The sequence below is a fragment of the Oncorhynchus keta genome, unplaced genomic scaffold (genome assembly GCF_023373465.1).
Source record: "Oncorhynchus keta strain PuntledgeMale-10-30-2019 unplaced genomic scaffold, Oket_V2 Un_contig_4255_pilon_pilon, whole genome shotgun sequence".
Classification (NCBI taxonomy): Eukaryota; Metazoa; Chordata; class Actinopteri; order Salmoniformes; family Salmonidae; genus Oncorhynchus; species Oncorhynchus keta.
This window is the reverse complement of record NW_026287673.1, coordinates 112,979-129,475: the sequence shown is the minus strand read 5'-3', so window position 1 is coordinate 129,475 and position 16,497 is coordinate 112,979. Positions and strand designations below refer to the sequence as shown.

At 46.5% G+C, this 16,497-nt stretch overlaps 1 protein-coding gene across 10 annotated transcripts in view; it reads right to left on the bottom strand.

Moving 5' to 3' along the window:
* LOC118375666 (GRAM domain-containing protein 2A-like) overlaps positions 1-15,241 on the bottom strand; it is a 36,140-nt gene extending 20,899 nt beyond the window's left edge. For 6 of the 10 annotated variants that reach the window (XM_052509242.1, XM_052509239.1, XM_052509240.1 and 3 more), the window contains exons 1-2: positions 15,068-15,241; positions 7,926-8,039 (exon numbers count right to left, since the gene is read on the bottom strand). In XM_052509242.1, coding sequence (XP_052365202.1) covers positions 7,926-8,039; positions 15,068-15,186 — 233 coding nt within the window. In that variant the 5' untranslated portion in view covers positions 15,187-15,241. Of the gene's footprint in view, positions 1-7,925; positions 8,040-10,750; positions 10,800-11,023; positions 12,128-13,468; positions 13,953-15,067 lie in introns of those variants that run through there. The other 4 variants (XM_052509246.1, XM_052509241.1, XM_052509245.1 and 1 more) reach the window with 4 other exon arrangements.
* Between the last annotated feature and the right edge of the window lie 1,256 nt (positions 15,242-16,497).

The window sequence follows — 16,497 nt, the reverse complement described above, 5'->3', positions numbered from 1 at the left end:
ACGTGTATGAACCCTGGATTGTTGATGCTATGCATCGACGTGTTAGCTGACAACGTCACGTAAAGGATACGCACGCTTCCATGGGGCAGGAGGAGTCTGTTGTGATTCTGGATGGGCAGATAACGAGCAACAATGACAAGAAGCTGTCATGTGGGGAATCATAGGTGGCTCATTTCAGCTCCAAATATCTTGTTCTTGATACCTTGTTTTATTAGGAGGTGTTTTGACTGATGTCACGTCTATGCTAATATGGCTAATATTCGCTAGCTAACCAACAACTGTAACAATATGTGAGAGACAAGTGCTCATAGTGCAAATTTATGAATGTTATCAATAAACATTGGAGACAATATATAGTTTTACATGTCAACATCATTCTAGTTGACTCTGCTGGTTCATTCTAGTTGCTTCTGCTGGTTCATTCTAGTTGCTTCTGCTGGTTCATTCTAGTTGATTCTGCTGGTTCATTCTAGTTGATTCTGCTGGTTCATTCTAGTTGATTCTGCTGGTTCATTCTAGTTGCTTCTGCTGGTTCATTCTAGTTGATTCTGCTGGTTCATTCTAGTTGCTTCTGCTGGTTCATTCTAGTTGATTCTGCTGGTTCATTCTAGTTGATTCTGCTGGTTCATTCTAGTTGATTCTGCTGGTTCATTCTAGTTGATTCTGCTGGTTCATTCTAGTTGATTCTGCTGGTTCATTCTAGTTGATTCTGCTGGTTCATTCTAGTTGATTCTGCTGGTTCATTCTAGTTGCTTCTGCTGGTTCATTCTGCTGGTTCATTCTGCTGGTTCATTGTAGTGATTCTTGATTCTGCTGGTTCATTCTAGTTGATTCTGCTGGTTCATTCTAGTTGATTCTGCTGGTTCATTCTAGTTGATTCTGCTGGTTCATTCTAGTTGCTTCTGCTGGTTCATTCTAGTTGATTCTGCTGGTTCCTTCTCGTTGATTCTGCTGGTTCATTGTAGTTGGTTCTGCTGGTTCATTCCAGTTGAGCAGCAGGGAGAGTTGAGAGGTGTTGAGACATCCTGTGGGGTTTGTGAGGAGAGAAAATAGATCCTGCTTGCAGCTGAGCACCACGGCTGTGAGAGGAAAGGGGCCTCATGTCCCCGGGGCTAGTGAGACCATCGCCTGCTGCAAGATAAAATCAGTAGGCAGTCTGTTGCACAACGACTGTAGAGGTTGAGTATGGATGTGCACAATCCTGGTCAACTGGGCTGCATTGTTGACCGGTTTGGTCTTTAGAATCAGTTTTTGATTTGATCCAATGGAGAGATTTTCTAGTCAGTTACTGACTAGAGACACATAACAATAACAGATAAAGGTCTTGCTCTCTTTTTCTCTCTCTCTCTGGAAAGGGTGTTTGAGGAAAAGGCCATGTTTTCATTCTATAAGCATCTGCAGTAAACGGGGGTTCCAACCCTGTGGAGGATAGCTGGGGGTTTTCATTTCTCCTGTTGGGACAGAGCTCTGCCTCACTCATATAATCCTCTAGTCAACAGAGAATGCCTGTATTTATCTTCCATGGATAACATTTAGCAAGGCTATATCTATTCTTTATTACAATGTTGTAATGATTGAATGTTTATGGTCCTTCTGTAGCTCAGTTGGTAGAGCATGGCGCTTGTAACGCCAGGGTAGTGGGTTCGATTCCCGGGACCACCCATACGTAGAATGTATGCACACATGACTGTAAGTCGCTTTGGATAAAAGCGTCTGCTAAATGGCATATATATATATATATTTTTATAAAAAGGTTCTAAAATGTTTAGACAAAAGTATAGACACTATGCTTGCTCCACTCTTCTAGATATATATTGTCATCAACAGGTGCTAAGAGTAGTGGCAACACGTTTATTACCTTGAACAACAAAGCTGATATCTATAGTGGGTAGGCACCATATTAGAGTGGGTGAGTTGTTGGCTACAGTTTGTCCCTCTGCCTGCCTGCTTGTTGGAGGCTGGCTATAAATAACAGCTGGTCTTGTTCCCAGGTGGAGGGAAGCATGGTTATTGAAAAACACAGGCACTGTGCTCTGTTTCTGTCTCTCCTGTTCTTTTCATCCATCTCCCTGCAGTCAACTACTGGAATACATCCTCTCTCCTGTTCTTTTCATCCATCTCCCTGCAGTAAACTACTGGAATACACCCTCTCTCCTGTTCTTTTCATCCATCTCCCTGCATTAAACGGGGGTTCTTAGCAACCCTCAACTACTGGAATACACCCTCTCTCCTGTTCTTTTCATCCATCTCCCTGCAGTAAACTACTGGAATACACCCTCTCTCCTGTTCTTTTCATCCATCTCCCTCTCCCTGCAGTAAACTACTGGAATACACCCTCTCTCCTGTTCTTTTCATCCATCTCCCTCTCCCTGCAGTAAACTACTGGAATACACCCTCTCTCCTGTTCTTTTCATCCATCTCCCTGCAGTAAACTACTGGAATACACCCTCTCTCCTGTTCTTTTCATCCATCTCCCTCTCCCTGCAGTAAACTACTGGAATACACCCTCTCTCCTGTTCTTTTCATCCATCTCCCTGCAGTAAACTACTGGAATACACCCTCTCTCCTGTTCTTTTCATCCATCTCCCTCTCCCTGCAGTAAACTACTGGAATACACCCTCTCTCCTGTTCTTTTCATCCATCTCCCTGCAGTAAACTACTGGAATACACCCTCTCTCCTGTTCTTTTCATCCATCTCCCTGCAGTCAACTACTGGAATACACCCTCTCTCCTGTTCTTTTCATCCATCTCCCTCTCCCTGCAGTAAACTACTGGAATACACCCTCTCTCCTGTTCTTTTCATCCATCTCCCTCTCCCTGCAGTAAACTACTGGAATACACCCTCTCTCCTGTTCTTTTCATCCATCTCCCTCTCCCTGCAGTAAACTACTGGAATACACCCTCTCTCCTGTTCTTTTCATCCATCTCCCTCTCCCTGCAGTAAACTACTGGAATACACCCTCTCTCCTGTTCTTTTCATCCATCTCCCTGCAGTAAACTACTGGAATACATCCTCTCTCCTGTTCTTTTCATCCATCTCCCTGCAGTAAACTACTGGAATACACCCTCTCTCCTGTTCTTTTCATCCATCTCCCTGCAGTAAACTACTGGAATACACCCTCTCTCCTGTTCTTTTCATCCATCTCCCTGCATCCATCTCCCTGTAAACTACTGGAATACACCCTCTCTCCTGTTCTTTTCATCCATCTCCCTGCAGTAAACTACTGGAATACACCCTCTCTCCTGTTCTTTTCATCCATCTCCCTCCCTGCAGTAAACTACTGGAATACACCCTCTCTCCTGTTCTTTTCATCCATCTCCCTCCCCTGCAGTAAACTACTGGAATACACCCTCTCTCCTGTTCTTTTCATCCATCTCCCTCTCCCTGCAGTAAACTACTGGAATACACCCTCTCTCCTGTTCTTTTCATCCATCTCCCTGCAGTAAACTACTGGAATACACCCTCTCTCCTGTTCTTTTCATCCATCTCCCTGCAGTAAACTACTGGAATACACCCTCTCTCCTGTTCTTTTCATCCATCTCCCTCTCCCTGCAGTAAACTACTGGAATACACCCTCTCTCCTGTTCTTTTCATCCATCTCCCTCTCCCTGCAGTAAACTACTGGAATACACCCTCTCTCCTGTTCTTTTCATCCATCTCCCTGCAGTAAACTACTGGAATACACCCTCTCTCCTGTTCTTTTCATCCATCTCCCTGCAGTAAACTACTGGAATACACCCTCTCTCCTGTTCTTTTCATCCATCTCCCTGCAGTAAACTACTGGAATACACCCTCTCTCCTGTTCTTTTCATCCATCTCCCTCTCCCTGCAGTAAACTACTGGAATACACCCTCTCTCCTGTTCTTTTCATCCATCTCCCTGCAGTAAACTACTGGAATACACCCTCTCTCCTGTTCTTTTCATCCATCTCCCTGCAGTAAACTACTGGAATACACCCTCTCTCCTGTTCTTTTCATCCATCTCCCTGCAGTAAACTACTGGAATACACCCTCTCTCCTGTTCTTTTCATCCATCTCCCTGCAGTAAACTACTGGAATACACCCTCTCTCCTGTTCTTTTCATCCATCTCCCTGCAGTAAACTACTGGAATACACCCTCTCTCCTGTTCTTTTCATCCATCTCCCTGCAGTAAACTACTGGAATACACCCTCTCTCCTGTTCTTTTCATCCATCTCCCTCTCCCTGCAGTAAACTACTGGAATACACCCTCTCTCCTGTTCTTTTCATCCATCTCCCTCTCCCTGCAGTAAACTACTGGAATACACCCTCTCTCCTGTTCTTTTCATCCATCTCCCTGCAGTAAACTACTGGAATACACCCTCTCTCCTGTTCTTTTCATCCATCTCCCTGCAGTCCAAAATCTACTGGAATACACCCTCTCTCCTGTTCTTTTCATCCATCTCCCTCTTCCTGCAGTAAAACTACTGGAATACACCCTCTCTCCTGTTCTTTTACAAGCCTGATCCATCTCCCTGCAGTAAACTACTGGAATACACCCTCTCTCCTGTTCTTTGAGAGGTCATCCATCTCCCTCTCCCTGCAGTAAACTACTGGAATACACCCTCTCTCCTGTTCTTTTCATCCATCTCCCTCTCCCTGCAGTAAACTACTGGAATACACCCTCTCTCCTGTTCTTTTCATCCATCTCCCTGCAGTAAATTACTGGAATACACCGTTTAGATATTTGAAGACATAAAGATACCAAAACTAATCTGAATAACAATATTCAAGTCCAGCAGAGTCCAACAGTCCAAAATCTATCAAACATATATTTCCCCTGTCTTACCTGAACCTTAGTCATCAGGTTGAACACAAAACAGGTCATTGATTTCTGCAGGAGCGTTGTTTATCTTCCTGTGAGAAGTGGAAGGTGTAACCATGGATACAGTGTGTATATGTGTGTCTCAAAGTGTCCTTGGCTGCGGCGCTGAATGGCATAGCTAATTACAAGCCTGAGGAATGATACATTAGAAAGGGAATACCTCCCTCAGGCAGACAAATACAGATTCACTGTCAATAATTCAGCTGAAGAAAATAGAAAATGGGACAAAGAGCACTGAGAGGTCAAAGGTGAGAGGTCAATGCCATAACCTACCTCTGTGTCGTTCTGATATTTACTTGAACAGTCACCTTTCCATTTGTAATTTGGCTGAACTATCACCTTTAGGACAGAAACCGAGCGTCTGCATTCATCTAAAACCATAGGAAAGGTGACGCAATATGGTGGACACTGGCCAGCCATTTTCTTTCCCTCCTCTGTCTTTCACATCAATTCATGAAGGAAACAAAATAAGTAAAATAAATCCACTGTAGACCAACGAGACGCACCCTGAAAATAAATCCACTGTAGACCAATGAGACGCACCCATGAAAATAAATCCACTGTAGACCAATGAGACACCGTGACCAGGTGAGACACACCGTGAAAATAAATCCACCAGACCAATGAGTGGAGACCACCGTGACGTGAGACACACCCATGAAAACCACCACCGTAAAAATCCACTGTGACCAATGAGAGGACCAATGAGACACACCCATGACAATGTGACACCCATGAAAATAAATCCACTGTAGACCAATGAGTCAGGTTGCACCACCACCGTGAACGTGAGACATGAAAATGAGACGTCATGAAAATACCATCCACTGTAGACCAATGACACACCGTGAAAACCACTGTAGACACCACACCGTGAAAATAAATCACACCACCGTGAACGTGTCAGGTAACCAGACCAATGAGACACACCCATGAAAATAAATCCACTGTAGACCAATGAGACACACCACATGAACAACACAGTTCAGAGTTCCCACCCACTAGTCAATGACAGAGAGAACACATCACAGTCACAACACACTGCAGTAGCCTACCCTGCTAAATTCCCATCCCAGGAGTCAATCCCTTCCTGCCTTAGATCCTGGTTATATAAGCCACCCAGGAGTCAGCTTCACCAGGATTGGAGTCAGGTGCACCACCACCTGCCTTGGAGATCAGGTTATACCACCACCGTGAGCAGTGGAGTCAGGTGGCACCACCACCGTGACGTGGAGTCAGTGCACCACCACCGTTTAGACCAGAGTCCCCACCGTGCAATATGGAGTCAGGTGGCACCACCACCGTGACGGGAGTCAGGTACACCACCACCGTGACGTGGAGTCAGGTGGCACCACCGTGACGTGGAGTCAGGTGGCACCACCGTGACGTGGAGTCAGGTGGCACCACCACCGGTGACGTGGAGTCAGGTGGCACCACCACCGTGACGTGGAGTCAGGTGGCACCACCACCGTGACGTGGAGTCAGGTGGCACCACCACCGTGACGTGGAGTCAGGTGGCACCACCACCGTGACGTGGAGTCAGGTGGCACCACCACCGTGACGTGGAGTCAGGTTGCACCACCACCGTGACGTGGAGTCAGGTGGCACCACCACCGTGACGTGGAGTCAGGTGGCACCACCACCGTGACGTGGAGTCAGGTGGCACCACCACCGTGACGTGGAGTCAGGTTGCACCACCACCGTGACGTGGAGTCAGGTGGCACCACCGTGACGTGGAGTCAGGTTGCACCACCGTGACGTGGAGTCAGGTGGCACCACCACCGTGACGTGGAGTCAGGTGGCACCACCGTGACGTGGAGTCAGGTGGCACCACCACCAGGTGACCACGTGGAGTCAGGTGGCACCACCACCGTGACGTGGAGTCAGGTTGCACCACCACCGTGACAGGTGGCACCACCGTCAGGTCAGCACCACCGTGAGTCAGGTGGCACCACCGAGTCAGGTGGCACCAGGTGGCACCACCGTGACGTGGAGTCAGGTGGCACCACCGTGACGTGGAGTCAGGTGGCACCACCACCGTGACGTGGAGTCAGGTTGCACCACCGTGACGTGGAGTCAGGTTGCACCACCGTGACGTGGAGTCAGGTTGCACCACCGTGACGTGGAGTCAGGTGGCACCACCGTGACGTGGAGTCAGGTGGCACCACCGTGACGTGGAGTCAGGTGGCACCACCGTGACGTGGAGTCAGGTGGCACCACCACCGTGACGTGGAGTCAGGTGGCACCACCACCGTGACGTGGAGTCAGGTTGCACCACCACCGTGACGTGGAGTCAGGTGACGTGGAGTCAGGTGGCACCACCGTGACGTGGAGTCAGGTGGCACCACCACCGTGACGTGGAGTCAGGTTGCACCACCGTGACGTGGAGTCAGGTTGCCACCACCGTGACGTGGAGTCAGGTTGCACCACCACCGTGACGTGGAGTCAGGTGGCACACCACCGTGACGTGGAGTCAGGTGGCACCACCGTGACGTGGAGTCAGGTGGCACCACCGTGACGTGGAGTCAGGTGGCACCACCGTGACGTGGAGTCAGGTGGCACCACCGTGACGTGGAGTCAGGTGGCACCACCACCGTGACGTGGAGTCAGGTTGCACCACCGTGTGGTCAGGTTGCACCACCACCGTGACGTGGAGTCAGGTGGCACCACCGTGACCTGGTGCACCACCGTGACGTGGAGTCAGGTCTGTGACGTGGAGTCAGGTGGTGGAATACCGTCTGGATACGGTGGTGCAGAGGACCTGTCTGGCTGCTGTCTGAACCACCGTAGTCTATACAGAGGACCTGTCTGTCTGTCTGTCTGTCTATCAGGTTACACCTGTCTGTCTGTGTCTAATAGTCTATACAGAGGACCTGTCTGTCTGTGTCTAATAGTCTATACAGAGGACCTGTCTGTCTGTGTCTAATAGTCTATACAGAGGACCTGTCTGTCTGTGTCTAATAGTCTATACAGAGGACCTGTCTGTCTGTGTCTAATAGTCTATACAGGGGACCTGTCTGTATATAGATAAAGATCGTGTGTGTGTGTGTGTGTGTGTGTGTGTGTGTGTGTGTTACCTACCTGAACTGTGGATGGCCTCCTTGAGTATCCTGGTGTTTTGAGGTCTCCAGGTCCTGTGTTGAGATGAGGACTCCCTCGTCATTCTGCTCCTGGTGTTCCGTCATGGTGTTGGGCCTGAACGCACAGAGTTGAGCTGTCATCAGTTATCCACAGGCTCATGTGTCGTATTCTAACACAGCTCATATTGATGCGTGGACACACCCATTCATGCAAATTCTACATCAATATGCAAGCGAATAAACACAGGTTAATGAAGCTGTGCACAGGGCCTGAGTGACTTTCTCATGCTCTTTCATGCACACTGTCGAGCAACCACTTGTGCTCTTCAAACACACACGTGCACACCATTCCACTAACTCACACACACGTGCACACCATTCCACTAACTCACACACACGTGCACACCATTCCACTAACTCACACACACGTGCACACCATTCCACTAACTCACACACACGTGCACACCATTCCACTAACTCACACACACGTGCACACCATTCCACTAACTCACACACACGTGCACACCATTCCACTAACTCACACAACACGTGCACACCATTCCACTAACTCACACACACGTGCACACCATTCCACTAACTCACACACGTGCACACCATTCCACTAACTCACACACACGTGCACACCATTCCACTAACTCACACACACGTGCACACCATTCCACTAACTCACACACACGTGCACACCATTCCACTAACTCACACACACGTGCACACCATTCCACTAACTCACACACACGTGCACACCATTCCACTAACTCACACACACGTGCACACCATTCCACTAACTCACACACACGTGCACACCATTCCACTAACTCACACACACGTGCACACCATTCCACTAACTCACACACACGTGCACACCATTCCACTAACTCACACACACGTGCACACCATTCCACTAACTCACACACACGTGCACACCATTCCACTAACTCACACACACGTGCACACCATTCCACTAACTCACACACATGTGCACACCATTCCACTAACTCACACACATGTGCACACCATTCCACTAACTCACACACACGTGCACACCATTCCACTAACTCACACACATGTACACACCATTCCACTAACTCACACACACGTGCACACCATTCCACTAACTCACACACATGTGCACACCATTCCACTAACTCACACACACGTACACACCATTCCACTAACTCACACACACGTGCACACCATTCCACTAACTCACACACACGTGCATGTACACCCATTCCACTAACTCACACACACGTACACACCATTCCACTAACTCACACACATGTACACACCATTCCACTAACTCACACACATGTACACACCATTCCACTAACTCACACACACGTGCACACCATTCCACTAACTCACACACATGTACACACCATTCCACTAACTCACACACATGTGCACACCATTCCACTAACTCACACACATGTGCACACCATTCCACTAACTCACACACATGTGCACACCATTCCACTAACTCACACACATTGCACACCATTCCACTAACTCACACACACGTGCACACCATTCCACTAACTCACACACATGTGCACACCATTCCACTAACTCACACAAATTGTGGTTCATTCATCTGACCATTCCACTAACTCACACAGAGGGAGCAACTTCAGGGCACACCATTCCACTAACTCACACACAACCCGTACACACCATTCCACTAACTCACACAGACACGTTTTATCACGCACACCATTCCACTAACTCACACAGTGCAGACTTGGTCTGATTTACACCATTCCACTAACTCAGACAGACGTGGTCACACCATTCCACTAACTGCACACAGTGGGGCAGAGTGGTGTTGGTGGTGGTGGTGGGGGGCACACCATTCCACTAACTCACACAAACTGTAATCACCATTCCACTAACTCACACACACTGTGCACACCATTCCACTAACTCACACACATGTCCGCACACCATTCCACTAACTCACACACATGTGCACACCATTCCACTAACTCACACACACGTGCACACCATTCCACTAACTCACACACATGTACACACCATTCCACTAACTCACACACACGTGCACACCATTCCACTAACTCACACACATGTGCACACCATTCCACTAACTCACACACACGTACACTGGATGATACTATGACCCTTTTGGGAGAAAGGCAGTAGTTACCACATCCTCTGTATAATCACAGGTGTGACTGACTGATAATAGCTTTGTGTTTTCTAGAAAACCCCTGACTCAGTCTGGCCATTTATCACATGCTGAGTTTCCTGCTTATTATCTCTAATTGGCCTGGTTCATTCCATCTGAACCAATGACTTCTCCTAAAACCTTCACTGGCCGAGAGGGAGCAACTTCAGGGCTGGGTATCATCATTCCCAGAAAATGTCACCAAATTCTACAACCCGTTGGCGTGGACATTGTTTACCCATAATACCCTATTAAACCCCTCCAGTCCCTGAACAGACAGAAGACCAAGGGACATTTTATCACGTCTTGGACAAACCGGGGGCAGAGTGGTGGGGGGGGAGCCCTTTACCTTAAGTTACAGAGTGCAGACTTGGTCTGATTTAACAGGGGGCAGAGTGGTGGGGGGGAGCCCTTTACCTTAAGTTACAGAGTGCAGACTTGGTCTGATTTAACAGGGGGCAGAGTGGTGGGGGAGCCCTTTAAAAAATTAAGTTACAGAGTGCAGACTTGGTCTGATTTAACAGGGGGCAGAGTGGTGGGGGGGAGCCCTTTACCTTAAGTTACAGAGTGCAGACTTGGTCTGATTTAACAGGGGGCAGAGTGGTGGGGGGGAGCTTTACCTTAAGTTACAGAGTGCAGACTTTTCTGTGGACCAAGTCTCTTTGTGTTCTGTGAATGAGGCACAAACACAACCTGAAAATGTTGTTTCAAGAGATGGTAGCCAACGCATCACAAGCTATGGAAGTTCTTGTCAATGTCAACTTCGGTTAATAACAGAATGACCAGAAGCAACATGAAAAATGGCACCAAGTTATGCAAACCAAAAATGGTTTGTGTGGTTGAGACACCAAGCAATGATGATCTGAGATGTTTAACTAGTGTGGAATACTTACAAGAAAACGATCTGTGGAATACGAATCCAAACGGACCTCTTGGCTCCTTGTATGGAGTCCTCTCACTCTGACTTGGCTTATAACAGAGACAAAGGCCACACCATTGTCCATATATGAATGTTAAATGTGAGCCTTCATCCCTCTCATCCTCCTTGTCCTCCTGCTGATTAGGGCACATCTACAGAGCCATCACAAGACGTCCTCCAATCGAATTAACTCTAATCTAGTTAAGCCAGCTGCAGTTTCTAGGACCTCTACTGTTAAAGGTGCATTACACCATTTCTCCTTCACCTCCCTGTCTCGTGGTCTCTAGAGAGACGGGGAAAGCAAACAAACAGGTCTGAGTCATGGACACAATATAATCTAACGGAGGCTATAGGCTGTCAAGGTCAATGACGTTCCAGGTAGAAGTTGCAATGAGCCAAAACAATACAACAACCTCTATAATACAGTATATCATGATATCTAATTACACAATACAGTATAGTGATACATACTGTATAGATCATGTCATTTTTAATTGATGATGAAGCCATTCATATCATCCATCTTCTGTTAATGTTGACCAATATACTCCGTAAGCAGTCAGTGGAAGCCTATACCTCCAAGTCTCACACTCTCTCTCTCTCTCGGTGGCCCCTCACACCCGAACAGGCTATGATGCGCTGCTCCCTCTTGATCGCAGATAGTGTCTGGTGGTGTCACTTTACTATAGGGTCAGACGGGGCTGAGAGAGGCAGGCCTCAACAAGGATCATTATCAATCTCAGCTATCTTATTCCAGAACAGCTGACGCTTACAAGAGTCAGCAAGGGCAGGACAAATTGAAGTCTAAGCCAAACCACGGGCAATAAATGATCCATAAGAGCATGTATTAAAAAATAACACGGACTGTGATCAACCATTTCTCCTCTCTCATGGTTCACCACAGCTGTGCAAACCAAAGGGCTTGTTCAAGCTGAACGCCTGCAGTCAGGTGGCCTATTAATTACAGTTGAGCTCAGTGAAGGTAAGGGAGGAAGTGGAGTGGGATTTAATAGGGCCCTGAGTACTTTAGCTACCACCTGCATCTGAGAAAGGCATGCTTTGCATAATTGGCTGCAGCTGGGTTATGTCATATTGTGGTCCTGATATGGCCTAATCACCAATACATCTGTAGCCTCCATTATTATTAGTTATGAAGGCTAGTCCATATTTGTACCTGTTGCCTACATATGGACTAAAATCAGGCAAATTGTGATGCAGGTAGTTGTCTATGAAACCATAACACAAAGAAGGACTTTGGTCTGTGAGATACCGTATCCACACTGCTACACTACAAGCGGAGACTGTAGACTATATAGGCATCCTGGACCGGTTCTCTGGACCTGTTCTCTCCCCACAAGATAAACAAGATGACAATATGAGTGGAGGTTGGTCAATATCCTGTTTGTGAGTTTAACAGTTACTCTACAGAATCAGAGACAGGATGCACTTGTATTGCAAGGCCAGATCCTTTGCAACAGGTTTTGTTTGACACATCTGCTTGCATGTGTACTGTAGCCTACATGTTTTAATGTTCTATGTTGATGTGTCTTGGACAATTCGTCACCACACAAAGTTCCCTTACAGGAAATACAAATAATTTGAATTTCAAAGGAGCTACATTGAGGGCTCCTTTCAAGCAAGCGTGAGTGTGTAGAGAGGGACATCACTTGCGCCCATTCAAATGGCTCTGATAAGGTAGACTAATAATATATGCCATTTAATTTTATCCAAAGGACTTTGATGTGTGCATACATTCTACGGGGTGGTCCCGGGAATCGACCCACTACCCTGGCGTTACAAGCGCCATGCTCTACCAACTGAGCAAAAGGACCAACTACTGTCTACAGCAAACAACCGTCGACTAGTCGTCACTGACGCTTAGATTTAAACCACGTAGTCTAAGATTTCCACAACTAATTAGAAATAACCCCTTGGTTTTTGAATAATATGACTCAAATACGCAAATGGCATTAGTATGAATGTCTACCCTTATTTGAACCAAAACGCGTATTGTAAAAAAAAAGTAGCATACTGTACCTACATTGTTCACAGTTTTGTTGATCCTTTGTCAACAAATGCGAGCTTCAAATAATTTTCAGAAACAAATATATTGTAGGAATGTCACTCATTGAAAAATATAGAAAGTAGAGGCTAAAATGTGATAAATAAAATAAATTGACAATTTTTAGTTATATGCCTGTAGGCTGTGATAAAGTATAAGGTATACAATCATGAGGTTATTGGCGGGACTGCCCCAATTGATTTAGAAACTAGACTAATAACCTGCTTATACAGCCTGCCCTACTTCATACATCGGAGGTACTTACATTAGGGCCTAGATTCATTATAAACAACTTATGCGTTTGTCAATAAAAAATAGACGACAAAACTCTAGAGATGAGAGAGACTGTCAACTCACGCAATCTTTGCCTTTACGAATAACCTTCCGCAACGTACCGCTGCACAGGTAGGCCAGTCGTCTTATTGTATCCAGCCGAAGTAACTGTCATGTCCTCCACAAGGTTGAATTGGTACCAGCCACAGCTTCACATGGCGCAAAGTAGCTATAGCGAAATGTCCATGGGGAAAAAAAGAATTAGAATTGCGAAAAATGACACAATCTGAAGCAAAGAGACATGCGGCGAGACAAGAAGCACTGGCCGCTTGTCAACTTGTTGCGCAGGGAATCCGAGGGAATCCGAGGTTGGTTGAGAATACGCCACCGCTGTGTCATTCACGGTTTGGTAAAGCTTTGATCAACGGATTTAAAATAACCTAATCGTGTAACCTTGGTAAATGCGTATTTTCTATTGTACGAATGTAGATCCGAATGGCAAATATCGACCTAGGCTGATGAGAGATGGCAAGTAACTAATGATACAACCGAATGCAATTTAAATCTATCTATTTTGTTATATTCCAAGGCAGAACGTAACTGCACCTTTTCACCTTACTGAGTGGTGTAAGCAAATCACATTAGGCCTACCACAGTAGCCTTTTCAAGTAAGATGTTTCTAATTGTTATATGAAGTTGATTCAGACTTTATATGGTAATACAACTGATAAATCCATGTCTGAGTTGAATAAATTATACATCAATAAAATGCCATCATTTTCCTGAGTAGGCCTAAGCCCCCCCAAAATATAGCTGTATTTGGTCTGTTACAGTCATACAGTTATTTTAAATAACACTGCATATTGGTGTTATTTAGCTTGTGCAGGGAGGACACTGTGCAAAGATCTGTGGTACTGAAAACCCTGCTACTAGCATTTCCATCCTCTTAAGAAACACCATACCATCACAACCATGACTTTCTTTTACTCTCCATCCTGCTAATATTATTTCCTGCACCCGACCAGTTTCATATTGTTACTGTATTCCTTCTATTCAATGTACTCCTACCAGTACTTATAGGCTAACTGACTACCAGAACACATGAGTCTCTGATATCCTTGAATCTTTCTGTTGCCACTGAGGATGCACACACACTCACCCCCTTGAGCTCTATTAATCATGGAACAACGTAGAGGACAGACACGGTTTACACTGTGAATACACAACACCTGCCTGCGTGCTGTGAGCATACTAATACACGTAGAGAAGAGGCTAGCATAGACCTTTACTAGTAGTGTAGAAGGTGGATGTTCCACAGCTCTGAGGTTCAAGGGAAAAGTCACATCAGTAAATAGAAGTTGCATCTCAGTTCAAGGAAGTCATTACACAAACCTCCACACTAGGAGAAATCCCACTGTTGTTCCTTATGTTTGCACTGTACATGACGGTTTCTTCAACCCAAAATATGGCTACTACTGGACTAGAGTGCTTTTTAGTCCAGGAATGATCTTAGTCTGGTTCTGAGATACCGACCTAAGTATTGCCTCACCAAAGAAAGTGAACAGGTAACAGGGCTGACTGCCAGTGCAGGTAACAGGGCTGACTGACAGTGCAGGTAACAGGGCTGACTGACAGGGCAGGTAACAGGGCTGACTGACCTGGCTGGTAACAGGGCTGACTGACCTGGCTGGTATCTTCTGGTTGCAGGGACCATGGGGTCGGTGGTGATGTCGGTGGTCCCGGCCTGTGGCCTCATCGTCTGGCAGGGCCTCAGGGCTGGCTGCGTAGATAGTGCATCCCATTAACCCCTGCGCTGTCGGCAACGGCACCCTTGTCGTCGCAGGGCAAGAGGAGCCTCCGCTGCGTACTACCGTGCCGTACCGCGTCCCTGCCATTGAGTCTCTACCCTGCTCCTCCTACTTCCAGGCGCCTGGTGTAAAAGCCATTGCCTCAGCACATCTCCACCCTCTCTCCTCTAGCTAACCCCGCGCACCCCCCTCCCAGACCTTACACTCTCCCTCCCCCACTGAGAACACAGGGGATAATTAGATTTCACATTTACACTGAACAAAATCATCCTTGCATAATCTCTCCCCCGCTGTTGCAGCAGAATCATCACTTTGTTGCACGCGGAGCACCCTGGATGGGGAGAAGGGACTTGGGGGTGGGGTGGGGGGGTATTTAGGAAAATATCATAACTGTTGGCTGGGCTGGTTCAGCAGCCATTAAGACAAACTACACATTAGAAAGGTTTACCAAAAGGTGCAATGAAGTATGGATGAAGTGGTGATCGATGATGAAAATGTCCTCAAATGTTATGTTCTTTGTACTAAGCCTCAAATTTTACTGAGGAAACTTTGAGTAAATTGCCTGTTTAGGTCAATGGAGGCTTGTGTTACCGGTGTGTATTATGAAATTCTATATAGACAATTTGCATAATAGCCCACTTCTCATAATTATTTGGGAACACCACCCTCTAGTGGTTATTTTAGCTCATTGCTTTAATACATCCCAATCAGCAACATCCCAGGGGCCGGTTGAGAAACAGTGCCAAGTCAACACACTACTGTTGAATGGCATATATTGAACCACAGTATCATATCTTCATACATTTGATCATATTAACAGAAATTTGTCAATTATTGACATTCAAGTTATTGAAGAAGCATTGACATGCATTTGATAAACAAAATAATTTCTCAACATATGCAATAGCTATCATTTCGATTGTCCACCTCCAACCCCTTATGACTGAATAAAGCAAGCCAGTCAGACATGACAGATATGATTGTCTCATAAAAAGATTTATTTTTCGCCCAAATGTACAAAGGCAAGTTACAGTATTGTATAAAAAAGAACCTTGGTGGTAATGCACACTTTACATAAACTCCTGAAGGGGAGGATGAAGGAGAAGAGGGAGGGAAGGGGTGAGACCACAGGAGACAGGGCTCAACCATAGAAATGAAAACCGTTGTAAACATCCTTGCAAGTACCAGTGACTGATACTTTGAGGGTTTTGAGTGACACGAGAGGGCCCGTGAGGAAGGTGAGGAGGGAGACGAGAGGGCCCGTGAGGAAGGTGAGGAGGGAGACAAGACATGATCTGCTAATTT